At 43.8% G+C, this 22,395-nt stretch overlaps 1 protein-coding gene across 5 annotated transcripts in view; it reads left to right on the top strand.

Moving 5' to 3' along the window:
* The window catches only part of TRAF3 (TNF receptor associated factor 3), a 125,907-nt gene that overhangs the window by 67,056 nt on the left and 36,456 nt on the right, over positions 1 to 22,395 (top strand). For 2 of the 5 annotated variants that reach the window (XM_060095593.1, XM_060095591.1), the window contains exons 1-2: positions 628 to 696; positions 21,759 to 22,004. In XM_060095593.1, the coding sequence (XP_059951576.1) occupies positions 21,760 to 22,004 (245 nt within the window). In that variant the 5' untranslated portion in view covers positions 628 to 696; position 21,759. Of the gene's footprint in view, positions 1 to 627; positions 697 to 19,450; positions 19,582 to 21,758; positions 22,005 to 22,395 lie in introns of those variants that run through there. The other 3 variants (XM_060095595.1, XM_060095592.1, XM_060095594.1) reach the window with 2 other exon arrangements.

The following is a 22,395-nucleotide window of genomic DNA, read 5'->3' as shown; positions in this document are numbered from 1 at the left end:
TGAACCTGAGAGCATCTCACTAGCGACAGAATGACCACCCCGTAACCAAGGCCACGGTGGTGATGGGGAATTAGGTTGGAGGCCATGGAATCGACAGGTCTTGATGAATGATTGAGCGTCAGAATCAGGGAGGTGGGGACAATTCTGCCTTAGGCAGCTGACCAGGTGATGGTGTCACTCCCTGAGATGGGAGCAGGTTGTTTCTGAGTACGTAGAGAGGTGAGTTGGACAGGAATGGGAAGCACTGAAGATGACAGGTTCCATCTGGGCTGTGTTGACCATGAGGCGCCTGTGCAGTACGACAGAGGTAGAGGGGTCGTCTCAAAGCTCAGTGAGTGTGGGGGTCAGAGCCAGAGGCTTGTCTGTGCAGGTCTGATTGCCCAGCAGGAGAAAGAAGGGGATCTAGATGAGCACCTGAACAGCTCCTACCTTTCAACCACAGGTAGGAATGGGAGAGTCTGCGAAAGAGATGGAGAAGGAGCTCAGAGCCAAGAGCCACTGATTGTTTAATTCCCATGTTGTATCTAAAAGTGATTTGAATATTGTAATCCACTCCTAAATATGGCCGTGTTTTATGCTTTTCACTCATATTTTCCAGTAAAGTCGATGCTCCAGGAAAATGAACCTTATCACACAACCTGCAGCCCAGGAGCCTCCAGGCCGGGCATGGCCTCAGGGCAGCATCCACTTGGAAAGGTGCGGCCCCCTCTTAGTTGCTTGTCAGGTGGACGGAGCCCTCAGCTCTTCTCCCGCCTTCCTGTCCAGATGGCCTCTGGCCCTTGGCCAGGAGAGGCACAGCCTTTTTGCACATAGAGTTGAATGAATGATTTTTTGAAAATCCTAAGTCATTTGAACCAAGCGCTGTTGGCAGTGTTGGGCCTCAAATAGCTATTGTTTTCCTAAAGGAAAGACCAAGATGTTTTTTGTGGGTTTTTTTTGTGGGTTTTTTTGTGGTACGCGGGCCTCTCACTGCCGTGGACTCTCCTGTTGCGGAGCACAGGCTCCAGACACGCAGGCTCAGCGGCCATGGCTCACGGGCCCAGCCGCTCCGCGGCACATGGGATCTTCACGGACCAGGGCACGAACCCGCGTCCCCTGCATCGGCAGCCGGGCTCTCAACCACTGCGCCACCAGGGAAGCCCAAGACCAAACTTTATACTATGGTTTTAATCAACTTCTTTTCCAGCTGCATGCCTGTGACAGTCTGTCTCTCTCCCTTTCTCTGTCTCCTATGTGGGGCTTTTCATTTGTGATTATGAGCTGCCTATTTGTTTGGATAAGAATCTAGTCTCCTGTTGTCTTTGCTTTCCCAGTGGGTTAGCCACACGCTCGCTCCCTCGGCAGAGTGTTTGGCCTCAGGTATCATGAGAAGAGCCAGTGTGCTGAAATGTTTGCATAAATATGGATTTTGCCAGAACACCTTTTTTATCAACAGGGCACACCTGTCTGTCTGTGGTTTTCTCCCTTCTCCCTTTATTGGCATCGCTTGGATGATGTTTTTAATTTCCCTCCTGGGCTTGATGTTGAGCTTGTTCTTCTGCATCTTTGTTGTGTTTAGTTCTTTCTTGCTGTCAGGAGCCGTTTTCTTTGTTTATCTGATGCTTCCCTGTTTTGGTTTTCCCCGGGCTTTCCAGTTCTTGGAACACCCTTTTGTCAGCAGATGTACATTTGTTTCCAGTTTCTAATCTCCAAGTCAAATGTAGCTCAACTTAAATCACAAAAGTAGGGAACATAAAATAAATCATTAGGGTAATGAAGCCATAGAGGAAAGTGAAAGGAATCCAGTCCAATTCTTTGCTGTATTTCCAAGTACAGATATGCCTCAACTGTGAGAGAGGGGCTTCCTGAGTAGCTGGCTAGAAACTAGAATTTTATGAAACGAATTTCTCAAACAGAGACTTTTTTCATTTGGGTAAAAATATGGCCTCAAAATACAGTAAATCCATACCTAAACATGTAGCAAACAGTAAATAATATAATAATAGAGTAATAACTCTACTCTACTGGAAGCTGCAGAATCAGAATTCTAGAACTGAGTACACTAGACTGTGACAGGCCCTGGTCCGTGGTGCAGGCCCAGGACACCAGCTCCGAGGCCACTGCTTCCCGGGGCTTCTGGCCTTGCCTCTGGTTCGGTCCCTCAGAGCGCGCTGACTCGGGGCTGCTCCTCGGTCGCATACTTGCCCTTCACTGCAGCTTCCTTTGCACCCTCTTCGCCTAGTGTATCTGTTGTTACTATTCAGCAGAACATTTTTCTTTATGTGTGTGGAAGCAGACATACTCTTTCCAAACCTGATGCTAGACTGGGGGTGGGAAAGTGAGGTATTGGTAGTGGCCCAGGGTGCTAACCAGAGGCATGTGTGTCCAGTCTGTGGGTGCCATAACCTCTGAGCCGCTTCTGCAATCAGGCTGTTAAACATTTAGTCTGTAGGTCCCTAAAAGTTGCCCCCTCCACCATCTCCTTAAGGCATTTGACTGAGTTCACATAGTTTTTCTTCATCAACACAATCATTATTATAAATATTACAGAATTGCATTAACCTATAATTGTTACATCTAAAGTTTAGGATTAAGGTAGAATTTAACTATTTTTATACCCACATATAAATAAGTGAAATAAAGGTATTTATATTTTAATCAAGCAATCTAGTCAAAAGGTTTCCACAATCCCCCATTTTGGAAGCTTCCAAAGATGCGGCTTTGCTTATTTACCGCCCCTTCTGGCGATCGGCCTCCGTGTGGGGCACACGTGTGCTTCCTAGCCCACCTCCAGGTTGGCGTGAATGACCAGATGCAGTTGTAGATTAGAAATAACCATCACATGTATTTCAGGAAAAATTAGCATTTTAATTTTATATGTTTGTTTTAGAGAATTATAATAAGAACCAAGGAACTTTTTTTTTTTTAACAGTGGTTTTTAGTTTGGGGGTCTTTGAACATAGTATTAGCTCTTGTCACTGCACGTATAGCAGATATTGTTGTTCCAGCCGAGGGTCAAGAGGCGGCTGACTCCAGTGGACACTCATTTACCCTCTACACTGGCATTCAGTGGGGTCCATGTTGGTGTTTGCAGTTTTCCTTTGGCCACTTATTACCTTTTCATTGCCTTCTAATAGTTTTACTCCTTTCCACTTCTAATTTTTCTATTAAAATACGTGCAATGATGTCAAATTCTTTGGATCTAAATATGAACAGAATTATATTACATCAAGTTTAAATGTGCTAGCCATTTTTTTATGTTGTTACTGCTATTATTATTTTTTTGCTGGGGTTAGTGAGGAGTGGTTACCAGGCTCTGTGATGAAGAAAGATTGGAGCGTCTAAGCTCCTTAGACATTTTATTTTTCATTAAAATTTTTTTACAATTTTTTATTATGAAAAAATTCATTATTTAAACCATTCAAAATGTACAGTTCAGTGGTTTTTATTTAGTGTATATTCACAGTGCTATACAGCCATCACCACTAATTCTAGAACATTTTCATCGCCCCAAAAGAAACTCCATACAGTCACTCTGTATGATTCTCCCCTTGCCTCAGCCTCTGGCAACCACTTATTTACTTTTCGTCTCTGTGGATTTGCTTGTTCTGGACATTTCACACATATGGAATTATATGATATGTGGCCTTTTGTTTCTGACTTCTGTTACTTAGCATAACAGTTTTCAAGGTTCATTCATGTTGTAACATGTATCAGGACTTCATTTTTTTATGGCTAAATAATGGTACATTGTATAGATACTTATAAATTTTGTTTATCCAGTTATCTCTTGATGGACATTTGGAATGTTAATATTTTTTGTCTATTATGAATATTGCTGCTATGACCATTCATGTACAAGTCTTTGTGTAAACATATGTTTTCACTTCTCTTGGGTTTATACACAAGAGGAGAATTGCTGGGTCATATGGTAACTCTGTGTTTAACTTTTTGAGGAACTGCCAAATTGTTTTCTATGGATGATGAACCGTTTTATGTTCAGAAATGTATGAGGGTTCCAGTTTCTTTATATCCTCACCAACACGTAATTTTCCATTTTTTTAAATCACAGCCATCCTGATAGCTGTGAAGTAGTATCTCATGATGGTCAGTTTTTTTAATAGTAATTTTTAAAATTGACATAAAATTGACAGAACATAAAATTAACCATTTTAAAGATTTTTTGATGTGGACCATTTTTAAAAAGTCTTTATTGAATTTGTTACAATATTACTTGTTTTACGTTTTGGTTTTTTGGCCATGAGGGATGTGGGGTCTTAGCTCCCCGACCAGGGGGATCGAACCCTCACCTGCTGCATTGGAAGGCGAAGTCTTAACTACTGGACCGCCAGGGAAGTCCCAAATTAACCATTTCAAAGTGAACAATTCAGTGGCATATAGTACATTCACAGTGTTGTATAAACACAACCTCTCTATGGTCCCAACGTTCTCATTCCTCAAAAGGAAACCCCTTACCCATTAAGCAGGTAATCCTCATTGTCCTTCTCCTTGTCCCCTGGACAACCACCAAGCTGCTTTCTGTCTCTATGGATTTACCTATTCTATATATTTCATATAAATGGAATCATACAGTATGTGTTTCTGACATCTTTCACTTAGCATAATGTTTTCCAGGTTCATCTATGTTATAGCCTCTATCATCACTTCATTTCTTTTTATGGCTGAGTAATATTTATCTCATATTTTGTTTACCCATTCATCTGTTGATGGACATTTGGGTTGTTTCTGTCTTTTGAGTATTGTGAATGGTACTACTGTAACCATGTGTGTGGGTATGGTTTGAGTACCTGTTTTCAGTTCTTTTGGGTATATACCTAAGAGTGGAATTGCTGGGTCATATGGTAATTTCATGTTTAACTTTTTGAGGAACTGCAAAAATGTTTTCCACAAAAACTGAACCATTTTGTTTCCACCAGCAGTATATAAGCTTCCAGTTTCTCCACATCCTCACCAATTCTTGTTATTTTACCTTTTTGTAAAAAAAATTATACCCATCCTGGTGGGTTTGAAGTGGTAACTCATTGTGGTTTTGATTTGTATTTCCCTAGTGACTGATGACATTAAACATCTTTTCGTGTGCTTATTGGCTATTTCTGTGTTTTCCTTGGAGAAATGTTTATTCACATCATTTGCCCATTTTTTAATTGGGTTGTTAGTCTTTTTGTTGTTGAGCTGTAAGAGTTCTTTGTGTATTCTGGCTACTAGACCCCTATCAGATATGTAATTTGCGGATATTTTCTCCCATTTCTTTGTTGTCCTTTCTTATTCTTAAATTTTTTTTTTAGTTTATTTTATTTATTTTTGGCTACATTGGGTCTTCGTTGCTGTGCATGGGCTCTCTCCAGTTGCAGTGAGTGGGGGCTACTCTTCGTTTTGGTGTGCGGGCTTCTCATTGTCGTGGCTTCTCTTCTTGCAGAGCACAGGCTCTAGGCACGTGGGCTTCAGTAGCTGTGGCTCGTGGCTTCAGTAGTTGTGGCTCATGGTCTCTAGAGCGCAGGCTCAGTAGTTGTGGCGCTCGGGCTTAGCTGCTCTATGGCAGTGGGGTCTTCCCAGACCAGGGATCGAACCCGTGTCCCCTGCATTGGCAGGCGGATTCTTAACTGCTGTGCCATGAGGGAAGCCCCTTTTCTCATTCTTAATAGTGTCCTTTTATGTACAAAAGTTTTCAAATTTGGTGAGGCCACTTTTATCTTATTTTTCTCTGTTGCTTGTGCTTTTGGTGTCATGTCTAAAACTCCTTTGCCAAATTCAGCATCATTAAAATTTACCCCTATGCTTTCTTCTAAGAGTTTTATGGTGTTAGCTCTTACATTTTAGTTGTTCATCCATTTTGAGTTAGTTTATGTGTATGGAGTGAGGTAGGGGTCCAAGTTCATTCTTCTGCCCGGTTACCCAGTTGTTTCAGAGACTATTTTTTTCCAACTAAATGGTCTTGACATCCTTGTCAAAAATCATTTGGCCATAGATGTATGGGTTTATTTCTGGACTCTCAGTTCTATTCCGTTGGTCCACATGCCTGTCCGTATGCTAATATTACACTGTTTTGATTACTGTCATTTTGTAGGCAGTTTTGAAGTAGTAAGTTTGAGAAGTGTGAGTTGTTCAACTTTCTTTTTCTTTTTCGATACTGTTTTGCTCTTTGGGGTCCCTTTTGCAGTTCCTTGTGAATTTTAGGATCAGGTTTTTCATTTTTGTAAAAGGAAGGCCACTGGAATTTTAATAGGGATTGCACTGAATCTATAGATTGCTTTGTGTACTATATTAGTTAGCGTTCTCCAGAGAAACAGAGCCAATAAGGAGTGTGTGTGTGTGTGTGTGTGTGTGTGTGTGTGTGTGTAGAGATATTTATTATAAGGAATTGGGTCTCACACAATTACGGAGACAGGCAAGTCCCAAGATAATGCAGAGTAAGTTGGCAACCAGGAGACCCAGTGGCTTAGTTCCAGTCTGAGTCTGAAGGCCTGAAACCAAGCGAGACAAAGGCATAGTTCCTATCCAAAAGCCAGGCTCAAGATCCAGGAAGAGCTGACATCAGTTTGAGTTTGAAGGCAGGAAAAAAGCCAGTGTCTCAGTTTGAAGACAGGCAGAAAGAATCTTCCTTACTTGAGAGAGGGTCAGCCTTTTTGTTCTGTTCCTGTTCAGGCCTTTGACTGAATAGGAGGCTCACCCACATGAGGGAGGGCAGTCTGCTTTACTTAGTCTACCGATTTAAATGTTAATCTCATCCAGCACTCTCACAGAAACATCCAGAATAATGTTTGACCAAATATCTAGGCACCCTGTGGCCCAGAGAAGTTGACATAAAAAATTAACCATCACAAGTAGTGTTGGCATCATAATGATATTATCTTCCAGTCCATGTACATAGATTTGTTTTGGAACAAACAAGTATCTTGCCATTTAATGGTGTGTTCTTTAATTTCTTTCAGCAGTTGTGAACAAATACTTCCCCTTGTTGGTTAAATTTATTCCTAGGTAATTTATTCGTTTGGATGCTATTGTAAATGGAATTGCTTTTTAACTTTACTTTTCAGATTGTTTGTTCCTGTCGTATAGAAACACAAATGATGTTTCTTTGTTGGTCTTTGTACCCTGCAACTTTGATGAATTCATTTATTAGTTCTAGTTGCTTTTCTTGAGAATTCTTTGGGATTTTCTAAATATAGGATCATGTCATCCATGAACAGAGATGGTTTTCTTTCTTTCTTTCTAATTTGGATGCCTTTTATTTATTTTTCTTGCCTAATTGCTCTGGATAGAACTTTCAGTATAATAGTAAATAACAGTGGTGAAAGCATGCATCCTTCCCTTCTTCCTGATCTTAGTGCAGAAGCCTTCAGTCTTTCACCATTAAATGTGGGTTTTTCATAGATATCCTTTATCATGTCAAGGAAGTTCCTTCTTAGTCCTAGTTTTCTAAGGGTTTTTATAATGAAAGGGAGTTTGGTTTTGTCAAATGTTTTTTCTACACCAGTTGAGATGATCATGTAGTTTTTTCCCCTTGTTCTATTACTGTGGTATATTACATTGATTGATTTTTCTTATATTGAACCACTCTTGCTTCCCTGGACAAATCTCACTTGGTTGTGGTGTATAATACATTTAATATGCTTTGGGGTTTAGTTTTCTAGTATTTTGTTGAGAGTCTCCTTTTTTTGTGTGTGGTACACGGGCCTCTCACTGTTGTGGCCTCTCCCGTTCCGGAGCACAGGCTCTGGATGCGCAGGCTCGGCGGCCATGGCTCACGGGCCCAGCTGCTCCGCGGCATGTGGGATCTTCCCGGACCGGGGCACGAACCTACATCCCCTGCATCGGCAGGCAGACTCTCAACCACTGCACCACCAGGGAAGCCCCTCTCCTTCATTTTTGAAACATAGTTTTGTTGGATCCTTAATTGATATTTTTTTCTTTCAGCCCTTCAAATATGTCATCCCATTGTCTTCTGTCCTCCATGGTTTCTGATAAGGTATCAACTGTTTATCTTATTGAGGAAATTCTTTTATGTAAGGAGTCACTTCTCTTGCTGCTTTCAGAATTCTTTCTGTCTTCCAGCCATTCAATTATAATGTGTATTAGTGTAGATCTCTTTGAGTTTATCCTGCGTGGAGTTTGTTGAGCTTCCCGGATGTGCAGATTAATATTTTTCATCAAATATGGGAAATTTTTCTCCATTACCTTTTAAAGTATTCTTTCCACCTTTTTCTCTCCCTCCTCTCCTTTCTGGGACTACCATAATGTATATGTTGGTATGAATGATGTTGCCCCACAGGTCTTTAAAGCTCTTTTCATTTTTCTTTATTATTTTTTCCTTCTGTTACTTAGACTGGATAAACTCAACTGTCTTATCTTCAAATCTCAATTGACCTGCCTTCAGGTTCTCTAATTCTTTCTTCTGCCTGCTTGGTTCTCCTGTTGAGCCCCTTTATTGAATTTTTCATTTCTTTTATTGTGCTTCTCAACTCTAGAATCTCCATTTGGTTCCTTTTAAAATTTTCTCTTTATTGATATTTTCTGTTTCATGAGACATTGTTCTGATGGGTTTCTTTCTTTTTTTTTATTTCTAAAAAGTATTTATTTTTTTATTTGGTTGTGCCGGGTCTTCGTAGTGGCAGATGGGCCCCTTAGTTGCAGCTCACCAGCTCCTTCGTGGCAGCACGTGGGCTCCTTAGTTGCGTCTTGTGGGCTCCTTCGTTGTGGCATGCGAACTCTTTGTTACAGCATGCATGTGGGGTCCAGTTCCCTAACCAGGGATCAAACCTGGGCCCCCTGCATTGGGAGTGCAGGGTCTTATGCATGCGCCACCAGGGAAGTCCCTGATGGTTTCTTCTACTTCTTTGGACAAAGTTTCCTTTATCTCTTTGAACTCACATAAAATCAATGATTCAGGGTCTTTGTAAGTCTAATGTCTGGGTTTCCTCCTAGACAGTTTCTGTTACTTGCTTTTTTTCCTGTGTTTGGGCCACACTTCCTTATTTCTTTGCCTGACTTGTAATTTTCTTGTTGAAAACAGATGTGTTGAATAGTATAATGTGGCAAATCTGGAAATTAGATTCTTCCCAGTATTTGTTGCTGCTTGTTATAGTTATTGTTTGCATAATAACTTCTTTGAGCTAATTTTGTAATAGTATAATAGTCAGCTAGTAATCAGACAGAGATTTCCTTAAGTGCCTGGAACCAGAATTATCTCCGAGTCTCTTGAGACAGGGCCTGTATGAGTATTGGGGTATGTTTTCAGCACTCGGCCAGGCAGTTGACAGCTTTGCCTTAGCATTCACTTCCTGCATGTGCGGAACCTGAAGGTCAGCCAGGGGTGAGACCTTAGAGTCATCTCAGGTCTTTCCTGAGTGTGCACACAGCCCTGGGCATGTGCTTGGCCTTCTAGAATCCCAGGAACATGCTGGCGCTTCTCAAAGCCCTTATTTCCCAGCATTTCCTGTCAGCCTCTTGGTTTGTCTATCATTTGCCTCAGCTGTGACTGGTTGCCCCAGGCATCAGCAACTAATACATTTGTCTGTAGACGTTTCAGTATACACCCCCTGCCCTCTACCAGTAGCTGACTCAGCACTGGGAGAGTCCTGAGTTTGGTGAAGTAAAGGCAAGCCATTTGAGCTGGTCTTCTTGGGAGCCACCAGATAGGTCATAACCTACTACTGAAATCCTTTGCAAATGAGATTTGTTCTGCTCCACCCACCCACCCCCAGACCCCCACCAAGTACCTGTACTGGGATTGCAGGCTTTTATCTTCCAGGCCACTACCTCTTGGGGGATGGGACCAGGGTAAGGTAACATGCCACAGATCTCACTTGTTCTTGCCAAGGCTTCGCTTGATTAAGTGTTCCTCTGAATGTTGCAAGCTTTTGGTTACTCTTTAGAGTTCTACAAAAGTTGTTTCTGACAGATTTTGCCAGCTTTTTTCTTGCTTTTATTGAAGGATGGACTTTTGGAATTCCTTACTGAGCCCTTTTCACTGACATCACTCACTAGTCTGTTTTTTTTTAATTTATTTTTTGGTTGCATTGGGTCTTCACTGCTGCACGTGGGCTTTCTCTAGTGGCGAGTTGGGGCTACTCTTTGTTTCAGTGCACGGGCTTCTCATTGCGGTGGCTTCTCTTGTTGCGGAGCATGGGCTCTAGGCGCACAGGCTTCAGTAGTTGTGGCACGTGGGCTCAGTAGCTGTGGCTCGCGGGCTCTAGAGCACAGGCTCAGTAGTTGTGGCACACGGGCTTAGTTGGTCCACGGCATGTGGGATCTTCCCAGACTAGGGCTTGAACCCATGTCCCCTGCATTGGCAGGCGGATTCTTAACCACTGCGCCACTAGGGAAGTCCACTAGTCTGTTCTTAACGTTGTGACCAATTTTGAGTTTGCCTAATGTATGTACACCCCACCTGATTTCTAAAAGGAATTACGATGGCTTACAAAGGTAAACAGTACGAAAGATAGAATATATTATTATTAGTGTTTGTGTGCCTGTTGGTTGGAGGGCGTTCCAGTAAAAACTGTGTCCTCCCTTGTTGAAGTTGAAAACTCTGGTCCTGCAGATAGAAATTTTGTTTCCTTTGCTGATCTTGAGGTTTTCACCCTCCCTGTTACATAGATGGGAGGACATCTGAAGCAGATTCACCGCAGTGGTTCTCCCTCTGCATGACGTTGTATGTGGTCTTAAGGTGATACACCCCATCAGCATCCAACTATAGCAGCGCTCACTGTTGTCTGCCTCCAAGCTGATTGTGAAAAATTTGCCTCCAAAGGTGGTTTTCCTAAATCCAGAACTCCCTTTTCCTCAGGACACAGTAGGTGGGTAATTGTCTTATTTTAAGACTGAAAGACATCGTTCCTGTCGCCGTAGTTGTTTTAGGAGGTGGTTAGGTGATTCTTACACTTCAAATCAGAACTGACTTCTTGTAGTGACCTTGATCGCTGGCAGAGTCTGGGATTGTCAGTAACCCTGAGAGTGTTCATTCGTCCACCAGTCCTGGCACCTACCAAGGAGTCAAGCTCCTGCTTTCCTTGGTCCAGCTAAGGCCCACATCAGCTGTCTCACTGATACAGAAGGGCGTGGGCCCAGGCCTGCCCACTGGGCCCTGCTCGGGGTCCATCTCTGTCTTGAATAATCTTTTGTTTAGGAAGAATATTTTCCTTGAGCAATATGAGTCTATTTGACATAGTTGGTGGCACATTTGCTAGTTCTATTTGAGCAGAATATCCCTCTTTTGAAAATAATTCTGTGATAGAATCAGAGCTGTTTTCTATTTTGCTTTCCTGTATACTAGGTCGTCCCTTTTTCATCAGCATCACCCATGAGCTAATCTGAATTTTGGTGTTCTTTTTGACTGGATGTGCATTTTATTTTATTTTTTTTACATCTTTATTGGAGTATAATTGCTTTACAGTGGTGTGCTAGTTTCTGCTTTGTAACAAAGTGAATCAGTTATACATATACATATGTTCCCATATCTCTTCCCTCTTGCATCTCCTTCCCTCCCACGCTCCCTATCCCACCCCTCTAGGCAGTCACAAAGCACCGAGCTGATCTCCCTGTGCTATGCGGCTGCTTCCCACTAGCTATCTATTTTACGTTTGGTAGTGTATATATGTCCATGCCACTCTCTCACTTTGTCCCAGCTTACCCTTCCCCTCCCCATATCCTCAACTCCATTCTCTAGTAGGTCTGTGTCTTTATTCCTGTCTTACCCCTAGGTTCTTCATGACATTTTTTTTCTTAAATTCCATATATATGTGTTAGCATACGGTATTTGTCTTTCTCTTTCTGACTTACTTCACTCTGTATGACAGACTCTAGGTCCATCCACCTCATTACAAATAGCTCAATTTCGTTTCTTTTTATGGCTGAGTAATATTCCATTGTATATATGTGCCACATCTTCTTTATCCATTCATCTGATGATGGACACTTAGGTTGTTTCCATCTCCTGGCTATTGTAAATAGAGCTGCAATGAACATTTTGGTACATGACTCTTTGAATTACGGTTTTCTCAGGGTATATGCCCAGTAGTGGAATTGCTGGGTCGTATGGTAGTTCTGTTTGTAGTTTTTTTTTTTTTTTTTTTTTTTTTTTTTTTTCCTTGCGGTATGCGGGCCTCTCACTGTTGTGGCCTCCCCCGTTGCGGAGCACAGGCTCCGGACGCGCAGGCTCCGGACGCGCAGGCTCAGCGGCCATGGCTCACGGGCCCAGCCGCTCCGCAGCATATGGGATCCTCCCAGACCGGGGCACGAACCCGTATCCCCTGCATCGGCAGGCGGACTCTCAACCACTTGCGCCACCAGGGAGGCCCTGTTTGTAGTTTTTTAAGGAACCTCCATACTGTTCTCCATAGTGGCTGTACCAATTCACATTCCCACCAGCAGTGCAAGAGTGTTCCTTTTTCTCCACACCCTCTCCAGCATTTATTGTTTCTAGATTTTTTGATGGTGGCCATTCTGACTGGTGTGAGATGATATCTCATTGTAGTTTTGATTTGCATTTCTCTAATGATTAATGATGTTGAGCATTCTTTCATGTGTTTGTTGGCAGTCTGTATATCTTCTTTGGAGAAATGTCTATTTAGGTCTTCTGCCCATTTTTGGATTGGGTTGTTTGTTTTTTTATTATTGAGCTGCATGAGCTGCTTGTAAATTTTGGAGATTAATCCTTTGTCAGTTGCTTCATTTGCAAATATTTTCTCCCATACTGAGGGTTGTCTTTTGGTCTTGTTTATGGTTTCCTTTGCTGTGCAAAAGCTTTGCAGTTTCATTAGGTCCCATTTGTTTATTTTTGTTTTTATTTCCATTTCTCTGGGAGGTGGGTCAAAAAGGATCTTGCTGTGATTTATGTCATAGAGTGTTCTGCCTATGTTTTCCTCTAAGAGTTTCATAGTTTCTGGCTTTACATTTAGGTCTTTAATCCATTTTGAGCTTATTTTTGTGTATGGTCTTAGGGAGTGATCTAATCTCATACTTTTACATGTCCCTGTCCAGTTTTCCCAGCACCACTTATTGAAGAGGCTGTCCTTTCTCCACTATACATTCCTGCCTCCTTTATCAAAGATAAGGTGACCATATGTGCGTGGGTTTATCTCTGGGCTTTCTGTCCTGTTGCATTGATCTATATTTCTGTTTTTGTGCCAGTACCATACTGTCTTGATTACTGTAGCTTTGTAGTGTAGTCTGAAGTCAGGGAGCCTGATTCCTCCAGCTCCATTTTTCGTTCTCAAGATTGCTTTGGCTATTCGGGGTCTTTTGTGTTTCCATACCAATTGTGAAATTTTTTGTTCTAGTTCTGTGAAAAATGCTAGTGGTAGTTTGATAGGGATTGCATTGAATCTGTAGATTGCTTTGGGTAATAGAGTCATTTTCACAATGTTGATTCTTCCAATCCAAGAACATGGTGTATCTATCCATCTATTTGTATCATCTTTAATTTCTTTCATCAGTGTCTTATAATTTTCTGCATACAGGTCTTTTGTCTCCTTAGGTAGGTTTATTCCTAGATATTTTATTCTTTTTGTTGCATTGGTAAATGGGAGTGTTTTCTTGATTTCACTTTCAGATTTTTCATCATTAGTGTATAGGAATGCCAGAGATTTCTGTGCATTAATTTTGTATCCTGCTACTTTACCAAATTCATTGATTAGCTCTAGTAGTTTTCTGGTAGCATCTTTAGGATTCTCTATGTATAGTATCATGTCATCTGCAAACAGTGACAGCTTTACTTCTTCTTTTCTGATTTGGATTCCTTTTATTTCCTTTTCTTCTCTGATTGCTGTGGCTAAAACTTCCAAAACTATGTTGAATAAGAGTGGTGAGAGTGGGCAACCTTGTCTTGTTCCTGATCTTAGTGGAAATGTTTTCAGTTTTTCACCATTGAGGACGATGTTGGCTGTGGGTTTGTCATGTATGGCCTTTATTATGTTGAGGAAAGTTCCCTCTATGCCTACTTTCTGCAGGGTTTTTATCATAAATGGGTGTTGAATTTTGTCGAAAACTTTCTCTGCATCTATTGAGATGATCATATGGTTTTTCTTCTTCAATTTGTTAATATGGTGTATCACATTGATTGATTTGCATATATTGAATAATCCTTGCATTCTTGGAATAAACACCACTTGATCATGGTGTATGATCCTTTTAATGTGCTGTTGGGTTCTGTTTGCTAGTATTTTGTTGAGGATTTTTGCATCTATGTTCATCAGTGATATTGGCCTGTAGTTTTCTTTCTTTGTGACATCCTTGTCTGGTTTTTGTATCAGGGTGATGGTGGCCTCGTAGAATGAGTTTGGGAGTGTTCCTCCCTCTGCTATATTTTGGAAGAGTTTGAGAAGGATAGGTGTTAGCTCTTCTCTAAATGTTTGATAGAATTCGCCTGTGAAGCCATCTGGTCCTGCGCTTTTGTTTGTTGGAAGATTTTTAATCACAGTTTCAATTTCAGTGCTTGTGATTGGTCTGTTCATATTTTCTATTTCTTCCTGATTCAGTCTTGGCAGGTTGTGCTTTTCTAAGAATTTGTCCATTTCTTCCAGGTTGTCCATTTTATTGGCATAGAGTTGCTTGTATGATCCTTTGTATTTCTGCAGTGTTAGTTGTTACTTCTCCTTTTTCATTTCTAATTCTATTGATTTGAGTCTTCTCCCTTTTTTTCTTGATGAGTCTGGCTAATGGTTTATCAATTTTGTTTGTCTTCTCAAAGAACCAGCTTTTAGTTTTATTGATCTTTGCTATCGTTTCCTTCATTTCTTTTTCATTTATTTCTGATCTGATCTTTATGATTTCTTTCCTTCTGCTAACTTTGGGGTTTTTTTGTTCTTCTTTCTCTAATTGCTTTAGGTGCAAGGTTAGGTTGTTTATTCGAGATGTTTCCTGTTTCTTAAGGTAGGATTGTATTGCTATAAACTTCCCTCTTAGAACTGCTTTTGCTGCATCCCATAGGTTTTGGGTCGTCGTGTCTCCATTGTCATTTGTTTCTAGGTATTTTTTGATTTCCTCTTTGATTTCTTCAGTGATCTCTTGGTTATTAAGTAGTGTATTGTTTAGCCTCCATGTGTTTGCATTTTTTACAGATCTTTTCCTGTAATTGATATCTAGTCTCATAGCGTTGTGGTCAGAAAAGATACTTGATACAATTTCAATTTTCTTAAATTTACCAAGGCTTGATTTCTGACCCAAGATATGATCTATCCTGGAGAATGTTCCATGAGCACTTGAGAAAAATGTGTATTCTGTTGTTTTTGGATGGAATGTCCTATGAATATCAATTAAGTCCATCTTGTTTAATGTATCATTAAAGCTTGTGTTTCCTTATTTATTTTCATTTTGGATGATCTGTCCATTGGTGAAAGTGGGGTGTTAAAGTCCCCTACTATGATTGTGTTACTGTTGATTTCCCCTTTTATGGCTGTTAGTATTTGCCTTATGTATTGAGGTGCTCCTATGTTGGGTGCATAAATATTTACAGTTGTTATATCTTCTTCTTGGATTGATCCCTTGATCATTATGTAGTATCCTTCTTTGTCTCTTCTAATAGTTAATCTGAATATTTTTAAAAGGCCAAGATACAGATAAAGATTATCCTTTAAAAGGATACATTTGACTACATTAAAATTAAGAACTTCTCTTCATTAAAATACATAAAGTTAAGACACAACTTAGGGGAAAAACATATACATATAACTAACAAAAGATTAGCAGTCAGAACATATGAATAACGCCTACAAATCAATATTTTAAAAGACCAATAACCCAATTAAACAGTGCAAAGGAGATGCAATCAGGCATTTCAACAGAAGGAAAATCACAAGTGGCCCATGAGTGTACAAAAAGATGCTAAACCTATTTAATTAATCAGAGTAAGGAAGAAAAAGGACCATCGTACCTGCTAGGTTAACAGAAATTAATGTCTGATGATACCCAGTGTTGGTGAGGGAGGGTGTGGGTTAAGAGAAGCTTGTAAATTGGCCGAGCCTGCACCCTGCTAACCAGCCATTCCTCTGCACTCTAGACGTAGAGTTCGGGGCAGGGACTGGCAGATTCTTTCTGTAAAGGGCAAGATGGTAAATGTTCTAGGCTTTGTGGGCAGCGCACAGTCTTGTCACACAGCTGCCTTTGTTTCATTTGTTTGTTCGACTCTTTAATAATCTAAAAAGTATTTTAAGCTCAAGGGCCTAACAAAAATAGGCTACTGACTATCTTTGACCCATAGGTTATAGTTTGCTGAACCCCAATCCCCTGGTCTAGAGTATGTACCCTAGAGAAACTTATATGAGATGAGAGCCTCAGAACAGACTGTCCATAATAGCAAAAACTGGAAGCAGTGTGGTAAGAAAATAGATAAATACATCATGGAATATTATACTGCAGTGAAGATGAATGAAGTGTGTCTACTATACACAGCAAACATGGGTAGATGTAATACTGATGGCAGAGGACTACATATGGTAGATCATGTTTATGAGGTTAAAAACGGGCAAAAGTATATCGTTTAAGAAGAAAAATGTATGATCGTAAGAAAATTATAAGTACGAAGTTCAGGCTGATATTTACTTTTGGAGAGAGGCAGGAAGATAGCTGAGGAGGGAGCACACAGGTAGACGGTGACTGTTAAATGGGCAGTGGGTTCTGGGGTTTTCTTGTTGTATTCTTACCTTGCATGTATATTGCACAGAATCTTTTTTATGTGTCAAATATCACATAGTACATTTTTTGAAAGGCAGGGAAGGATATCGCCAGGGAGGTCTTAGGACCCCCCCAATCTTTCCATTATTTACATCTTTAATGCCTTCAACAACGTTTTATGATTTCCAGAGTACACATCGTGCCCTTCTTTGGTCACATTTATTCCTAGATATTTTATTCTTTTTGGTGCTCTTTTAAATGGATTGTGTTCTTAATTGTATTTTTGGATTGTTCATTGCTAGTGTGTAGCAATATAGCTGGGTTTTATATATTGATCCTGTATTCTGCAACCTTGCTGAACAAGTTTATTAGTTCGGCTTGTTTTTAGTTGATTCCTTAGTATGTTCTATACACAAGATTATGTCATCTGAGAATAGAAATAGTTTTACTTCTTCCTTTCCAATCTGGATGCCGTTTATTTCTTTTTTTCTTGCCTAATTGCTGAGAAGGGGCTTTTCAAAGAGGCTTTGAGCTGTCTAAGATGAGGAAACAGCACGATCCTGTCAGACTTCCTGACCCCAGCTGGAGGTGAGTGTATCTCTGTATAGTGCTGCACAGTTTGTAGAGGGATCCTCGGTATAATGTATCAGTGACGCCTGGTAATGCCATGAGAATTAGGGATAATAATTCTTTTTCACTTTTTCACGGGAACAGAAAAAGTGAGGCCCAGAGGACAAAAGCTGTGCCCAAGGGTCTGCCTCAGGGAAGAGGCACCAGGCCGTCCTTCCCACCCAGACCCCTCGGGGCCTTCCGGCTCCTTCCCCAGAGCCCCCAGTTCCCGGTTCCCCTCCACAACCAGCTAACGGTGCTGTGTCTGCCTGCCCTCCTTCTTTCATCCTCTGCTAGAATTGGAATCATACCACAAATCCTGCTCAGGAAACCCCCCATCTCCCCCAAACAGAGGTGCCAGCCTCCTGTTTTGAAGGTCTGCAGCCCTCTGTAACCTCTCAGATGGCGTTTCTTGGCGTCTGCCTCCGCTCGTACCTTGTAACCCTGCAGTGCTCACCTGCCTCACGACTCCCGCAGAGGCCCCTAAGGGTGGGACAGTCTCCTTCCTCCCCGTGCCCTGACACGCAAGGCACAGAGCTGTGTACGTTGTAGGTGCCCAGCTATCTGTTGAAATAAAATGTGGTTGGTTTGGCAAACCTCTGCAGAGTCGCTCACCTGAAGAAAGGCTCTCCCACTCGTGGAGGAGGCCGGCGGGTGTGCCCTCCAGCGTTGCGTGGCAGTGCCTGCCGACAGCCCTGCAGAAGAACCTGAGGTGTGCTCACCAACAAGGCCAGCAGTGCCCTCCAGAAAACCCGGCTGTGGCCGAAACAAAGTCGGGAGCATTAGTGTTGGAGTGAAATGAGCTACTGTCCTCTAAAGTAATGTTTATTAGTTTACTAACCATTGGAGGAAGTATACAGTGGACAACCTTTTTAGAAAGACGTTTGGTAGTGATTATATATATATACATTTTTTAAAAAATTTATTTTTGGCTGCGTTGGGTCTTTGTTGCTGTGTGCGGGCTTTCTTTAGTTGCGGCGAATGGGCTTCTCATTGCAGTGGCTTCTCTTGTTGCGGAGCACGGACTCTAGGCACGCGGGCTTCAGTAGTTGCAGCATGCAGGCTCAGTAGTTGTGGTTCGCGGGCTCTAGAGCGCAGGCTCAGTAGTTGTGGCGCACGGACTTTGTTGCTCTGTGGCATGTGGGATCTTCCTGGACTAGGACTCAAACCCGTGGCCCCTGCATTGGCAGGCGGATTCTTAACCACTGTGCCACCAGGGAAATCCCGAGCAGTGATTATGTGTTTTAAAACGCACATCATCTTTGACCCAGCAGTTGTGTTGCTGTGTGCTTGCCTAAATGTACAAAGGTGCATTCGGGAGTGCTCACTGCAGTTTGTTTATAACATAAGCCTAAACCAGCCTAGCTCGCCATGAGTAGAACTGGTAAACCATGCAGTGGAGTGCTGTGTAGCCCTTCACAATAACGAAGTGCATCTTTACATGCTGATATGGAAAAGTGCCCAGGATACATTGTAGGTGACGAAAGAAAAGCTGTCGGTTAGTTTGCGTGTACAGCACAGCTTGTGTAGAGACACGTTTTCCTCTCTGTGCATTTGCTGTTCTTGGACATCTGCACAGTCGCACTGAACACCCAGGGGAGCGTCTGCCTCTGGGTAGTTGCAGTCCCGGAATCTGGTGCTTACTCTTTACATGTCACCCCCGTGGCTAGTGGTTGTTGTTTTCTCTGTGAGCAGGTACTGTTGTTACAAAGAAATCTTGCTGTCCCCTCACATGGCAGGCACTTCCCGCAGCATCAGGCATGTCCACTTTGGTTTCAGTCTTACATTTTACAGTGTATGACACTGTGTATAAATGTCACGAGTTAACCAAACCCAAATGGAACCAACCATCTTAAACAGTTACTTTGTAATATTCTTGGTTAGATTTTAAATTGAAATATGATTCACATACCATAAAATCCACCCCATTAAAGTGTCCAGTCCAGTGGTTTCTAGTATGTTCTCAGAATGTGCTGTCATCCCCGGTATCCAATTCCGGAACACTTTGATCACCCCGAGAAGCCCTGTTCCCATTAGTAGATGCACCGACTCCCCCCAGCCCCCGGCAACCGTGCATCTACTTTGTGTCTCTGTGCATTTGCCTGTTCTGGACATTTCACATTTAGATAGTTTTCTCTTTCCTTACTTGTGAATATCAGGTAAAGGAGGTCTGGTATTTTTCTTGTTCGTGCTGTCTAAGCACTGTAGGGCCTCTTTCCCTCCTTCCCCAAAGGCTCGTTCTCCAGCCAGCAGCTTAGCTCAGGAGTGGGCCGTGCGTGGGCCAGGATGCGGGACACTGAGCAGGACTGTGAGAGGCCCTGGGGCCCGCTGCAGAGCTACCCACGTCAGCACCTCACATTCCAGGTGAGTCCTGGCACACCTGCTGGCCACAGGCTGTGCTCTGCCTTTCAGGACAGGCTGCTGTGACATTCTCCTTATGTTCTTGGGATACTTGCATCCGTTTGCTTATCTTAAGCAGCCTGTAAAACCAAGGATCTAAAACTATATTCTTCATTTGTCTATACAGGGTATGACATGTTATATAGGTAAAGGAACATTTATTATTTGTCATTAACTTGATCTTAAGGTAATTGTCTCTCATATTTGAAATAGGAATTCACCTCCAAAGAATCAAACATTTCTCACTAAAAACTTTATTGAACACACGGCTTCTTTACGCACTATAGGATAAAATACTAAACCAAAGTTGCAAGTAGCTTATAATCTAAGCAAGGGTTTTCAAGGTATGAAGCTATGAGATCAGATGTGAAATCTGAAGAGTTTTCTTTTCCTGTTTTTTTTTTTTTTTCTTTTTTCTGGTTTCACAGAAACACAGTTTGGTATGAGTGGCTCAGACCTCACCTTTCCCTCTATTTGTTAACTCAACAAATGTGTATTTTTGAGTTGAGATAAGAAGAGAACCTTCTACCCATCAGACACTAGCGATTCTAGGTGCCTGGTGTATGTCAGTCAACAGAACAGATCCCAACCCGTGTTGCTGGGGAGCTTGCGTCTTGCCACAGGGAGATAGGCAGTAAATAAACCATAAATGAGCAGTCTTAGGAGGACGGACCAAGGGGTGGGGTGTGTGGGCTGACCAGGGTGGGCCTCCCTGAGGAGGTGGGAGGGGCATTCCCGGCCGGGAGCAGTGGGGCCGGGGTCAGCCTCTGCAGAGGGGCAGGGGGGCGGCCAGTGGCAGCAGGTCGGCTCCTGGCTGACCCTTTTCCCTGACGGGCACCTTCCTACTTAGCATCTTGATGAACAGGATTCTAATCAACAAGTTGGTGAGCAAAGGGTTGCTGGCCTTTTGGGGTCATTTTGAAATCTTCTTTGTTTTGGTTTCACAAATAGATTTCATAGGAGGCTCCCACGCTTTGCACGATAATGTGCTATTTTGTTAAAAGTAACCCAAGTGTGGCTGAAACACCAGGTCATTTACCTGTCACATGTACCGCTGCCTGTGTGGTTCTTACACATCCCAGCTACGAAACGTTCGTTCCCTCAGCCCCATGGAGAGGCAGGAAGAGGTGGCATGAGGAATGAGGCTGGGAGAGCTGGGCTCTGCCCGCAGCCGCCCGGGCACCCTGGGGTCTAGGGTGGGGTGCGCCCTGGTTCCCGCAGAACCCAAGTCCGCGGCCCGGCCCAGCCCGGCTGGCGAGGAGCCTCAGGCTGAGGAGGGCTGGGTGGGGATGCGGGCGGATGCCCACAGCCTCGTGAGGAGAAAGAATTTGGCCCTTATTTTTGTCAGCAGCAGAAATAGATGGACTGAACAGGAGCACAGCGCAGTCTTGAGAGACGCTGTGAAAGAGCCTTTTCTGCAGGGCCACCAGATGCACTGCTGCCGAGGCTGCTGGGCCTGGGGTCTTTGTGGCTGGTCTCCAGGTACCTCCTACTTTGCCTGGCGATGGGGACTCGCAGGTGGGGACCAGCCACCTGTGCGCTCCCGGAAGGGAGAGGGCGCGGAGACCCAGCCCGGCGTCCCCTCCACCGGCCCGCCCCGGGCACAGGGTCCCCGCAAACCCAGGACGCACCTCCCAAGGCTGCAGGGCACAGGCTCGGTGCAGGGGGCTGGGCAGGTGCCGCCCCGTGGGCGGGCAGAGTGCAAAGGACCCCAAGGGAGGTGCCATCGCTGGTGAGAGGAGCGGGTCCAGCCTTGGCCTCCACGGTGACGCTACCCTGGGCCGGGTCGTATCACCTGGCAGCGCAGCGAGGCTCACAAGGAAATGAAATCGGCTGAGAGCAGCTGCGGCTCCAGCCACGCCATCAGAATGATGCGTAGAATTTAAAGTTACGGCAGAGTATCATCTGTATTTTAAGTTAAAGAGCCTTGAGAATGCAGTTTGTACCTTGTAGCAGATCCTTGGGTGGGAGATGTGTCTGAGGGTGGCGTCCTGCTCCGTCAGGTGCTGGAGGCTGGAAGGGCCCCCGTGTGTCCTCGAGGCTGAAGGAGAGCACACGCGCTGGCTCTCCCGGGCCTCCCGTCAGCGCCCTGTGCTTCCCAGTGTGTGTCTCTGATGGACCGCCCCCCCCGCCCCCCGCAGGATGGAGCCGAGTAAAAAGCTGGACGCAGCCGGCACCCTGCCAGCCAACCCCCCGCTGAAGCTGCACCCCGAGCGCGGCGCCGGGCCTGCCGTCCTGGTCCCCGAGCAGGGGGGCTACAAGGAGCGCTTCGTGAAGGCCGTGGAGGACAAGTACAAGTGCGAGAAGTGCCGCCTGGTGCTGTGCAACCCCAAGCAGACCGAGTGCGGACACCGCTTCTGCGAGACCTGCATGGGCGCCCTGCTCAGGTGGGTGCCCAACGCAGGGGACCGGGGCCCGCACTGCAGGCTCAGGGAGCCCCTCCCCAGCGTCTCCAGCGAGGTCTCGGCCCCGGGGCCCGGGTCTCCATCTGCGTGGCCAGGTGTTGCTGGAGGCGCTCCACAGTATGGGGAGGAGACATCCCATCTGCAGATGACGGTGGGGCCCTTTGGGGCGAGCGCCTGGGGGCTGGGATTGGGGGACAGGGCCGTGAGAGGGATGGGCCAGGCCGAAGCTGAGTGGTATCCAGTGGGTGTCAGGGAACCCGCAGCAGCCCTCACGGGCCTGTCCCCTGGGCACTGATGCCATTTAGAATCACGGGCGTCAGAGAGGCTGGAGTTTTACAGCAGAGCTAACGTTGGCTGAGAGAGCATCTTTGTT

This window comes from Mesoplodon densirostris, chromosome 4, assembly GCF_025265405.1.
Source record: "Mesoplodon densirostris isolate mMesDen1 chromosome 4, mMesDen1 primary haplotype, whole genome shotgun sequence".
Lineage (NCBI taxonomy): Eukaryota > Metazoa > Chordata > Mammalia > Artiodactyla > Ziphiidae > Mesoplodon > Mesoplodon densirostris.
This window is presented reverse-complemented; position numbering and strand designations above follow the sequence as displayed.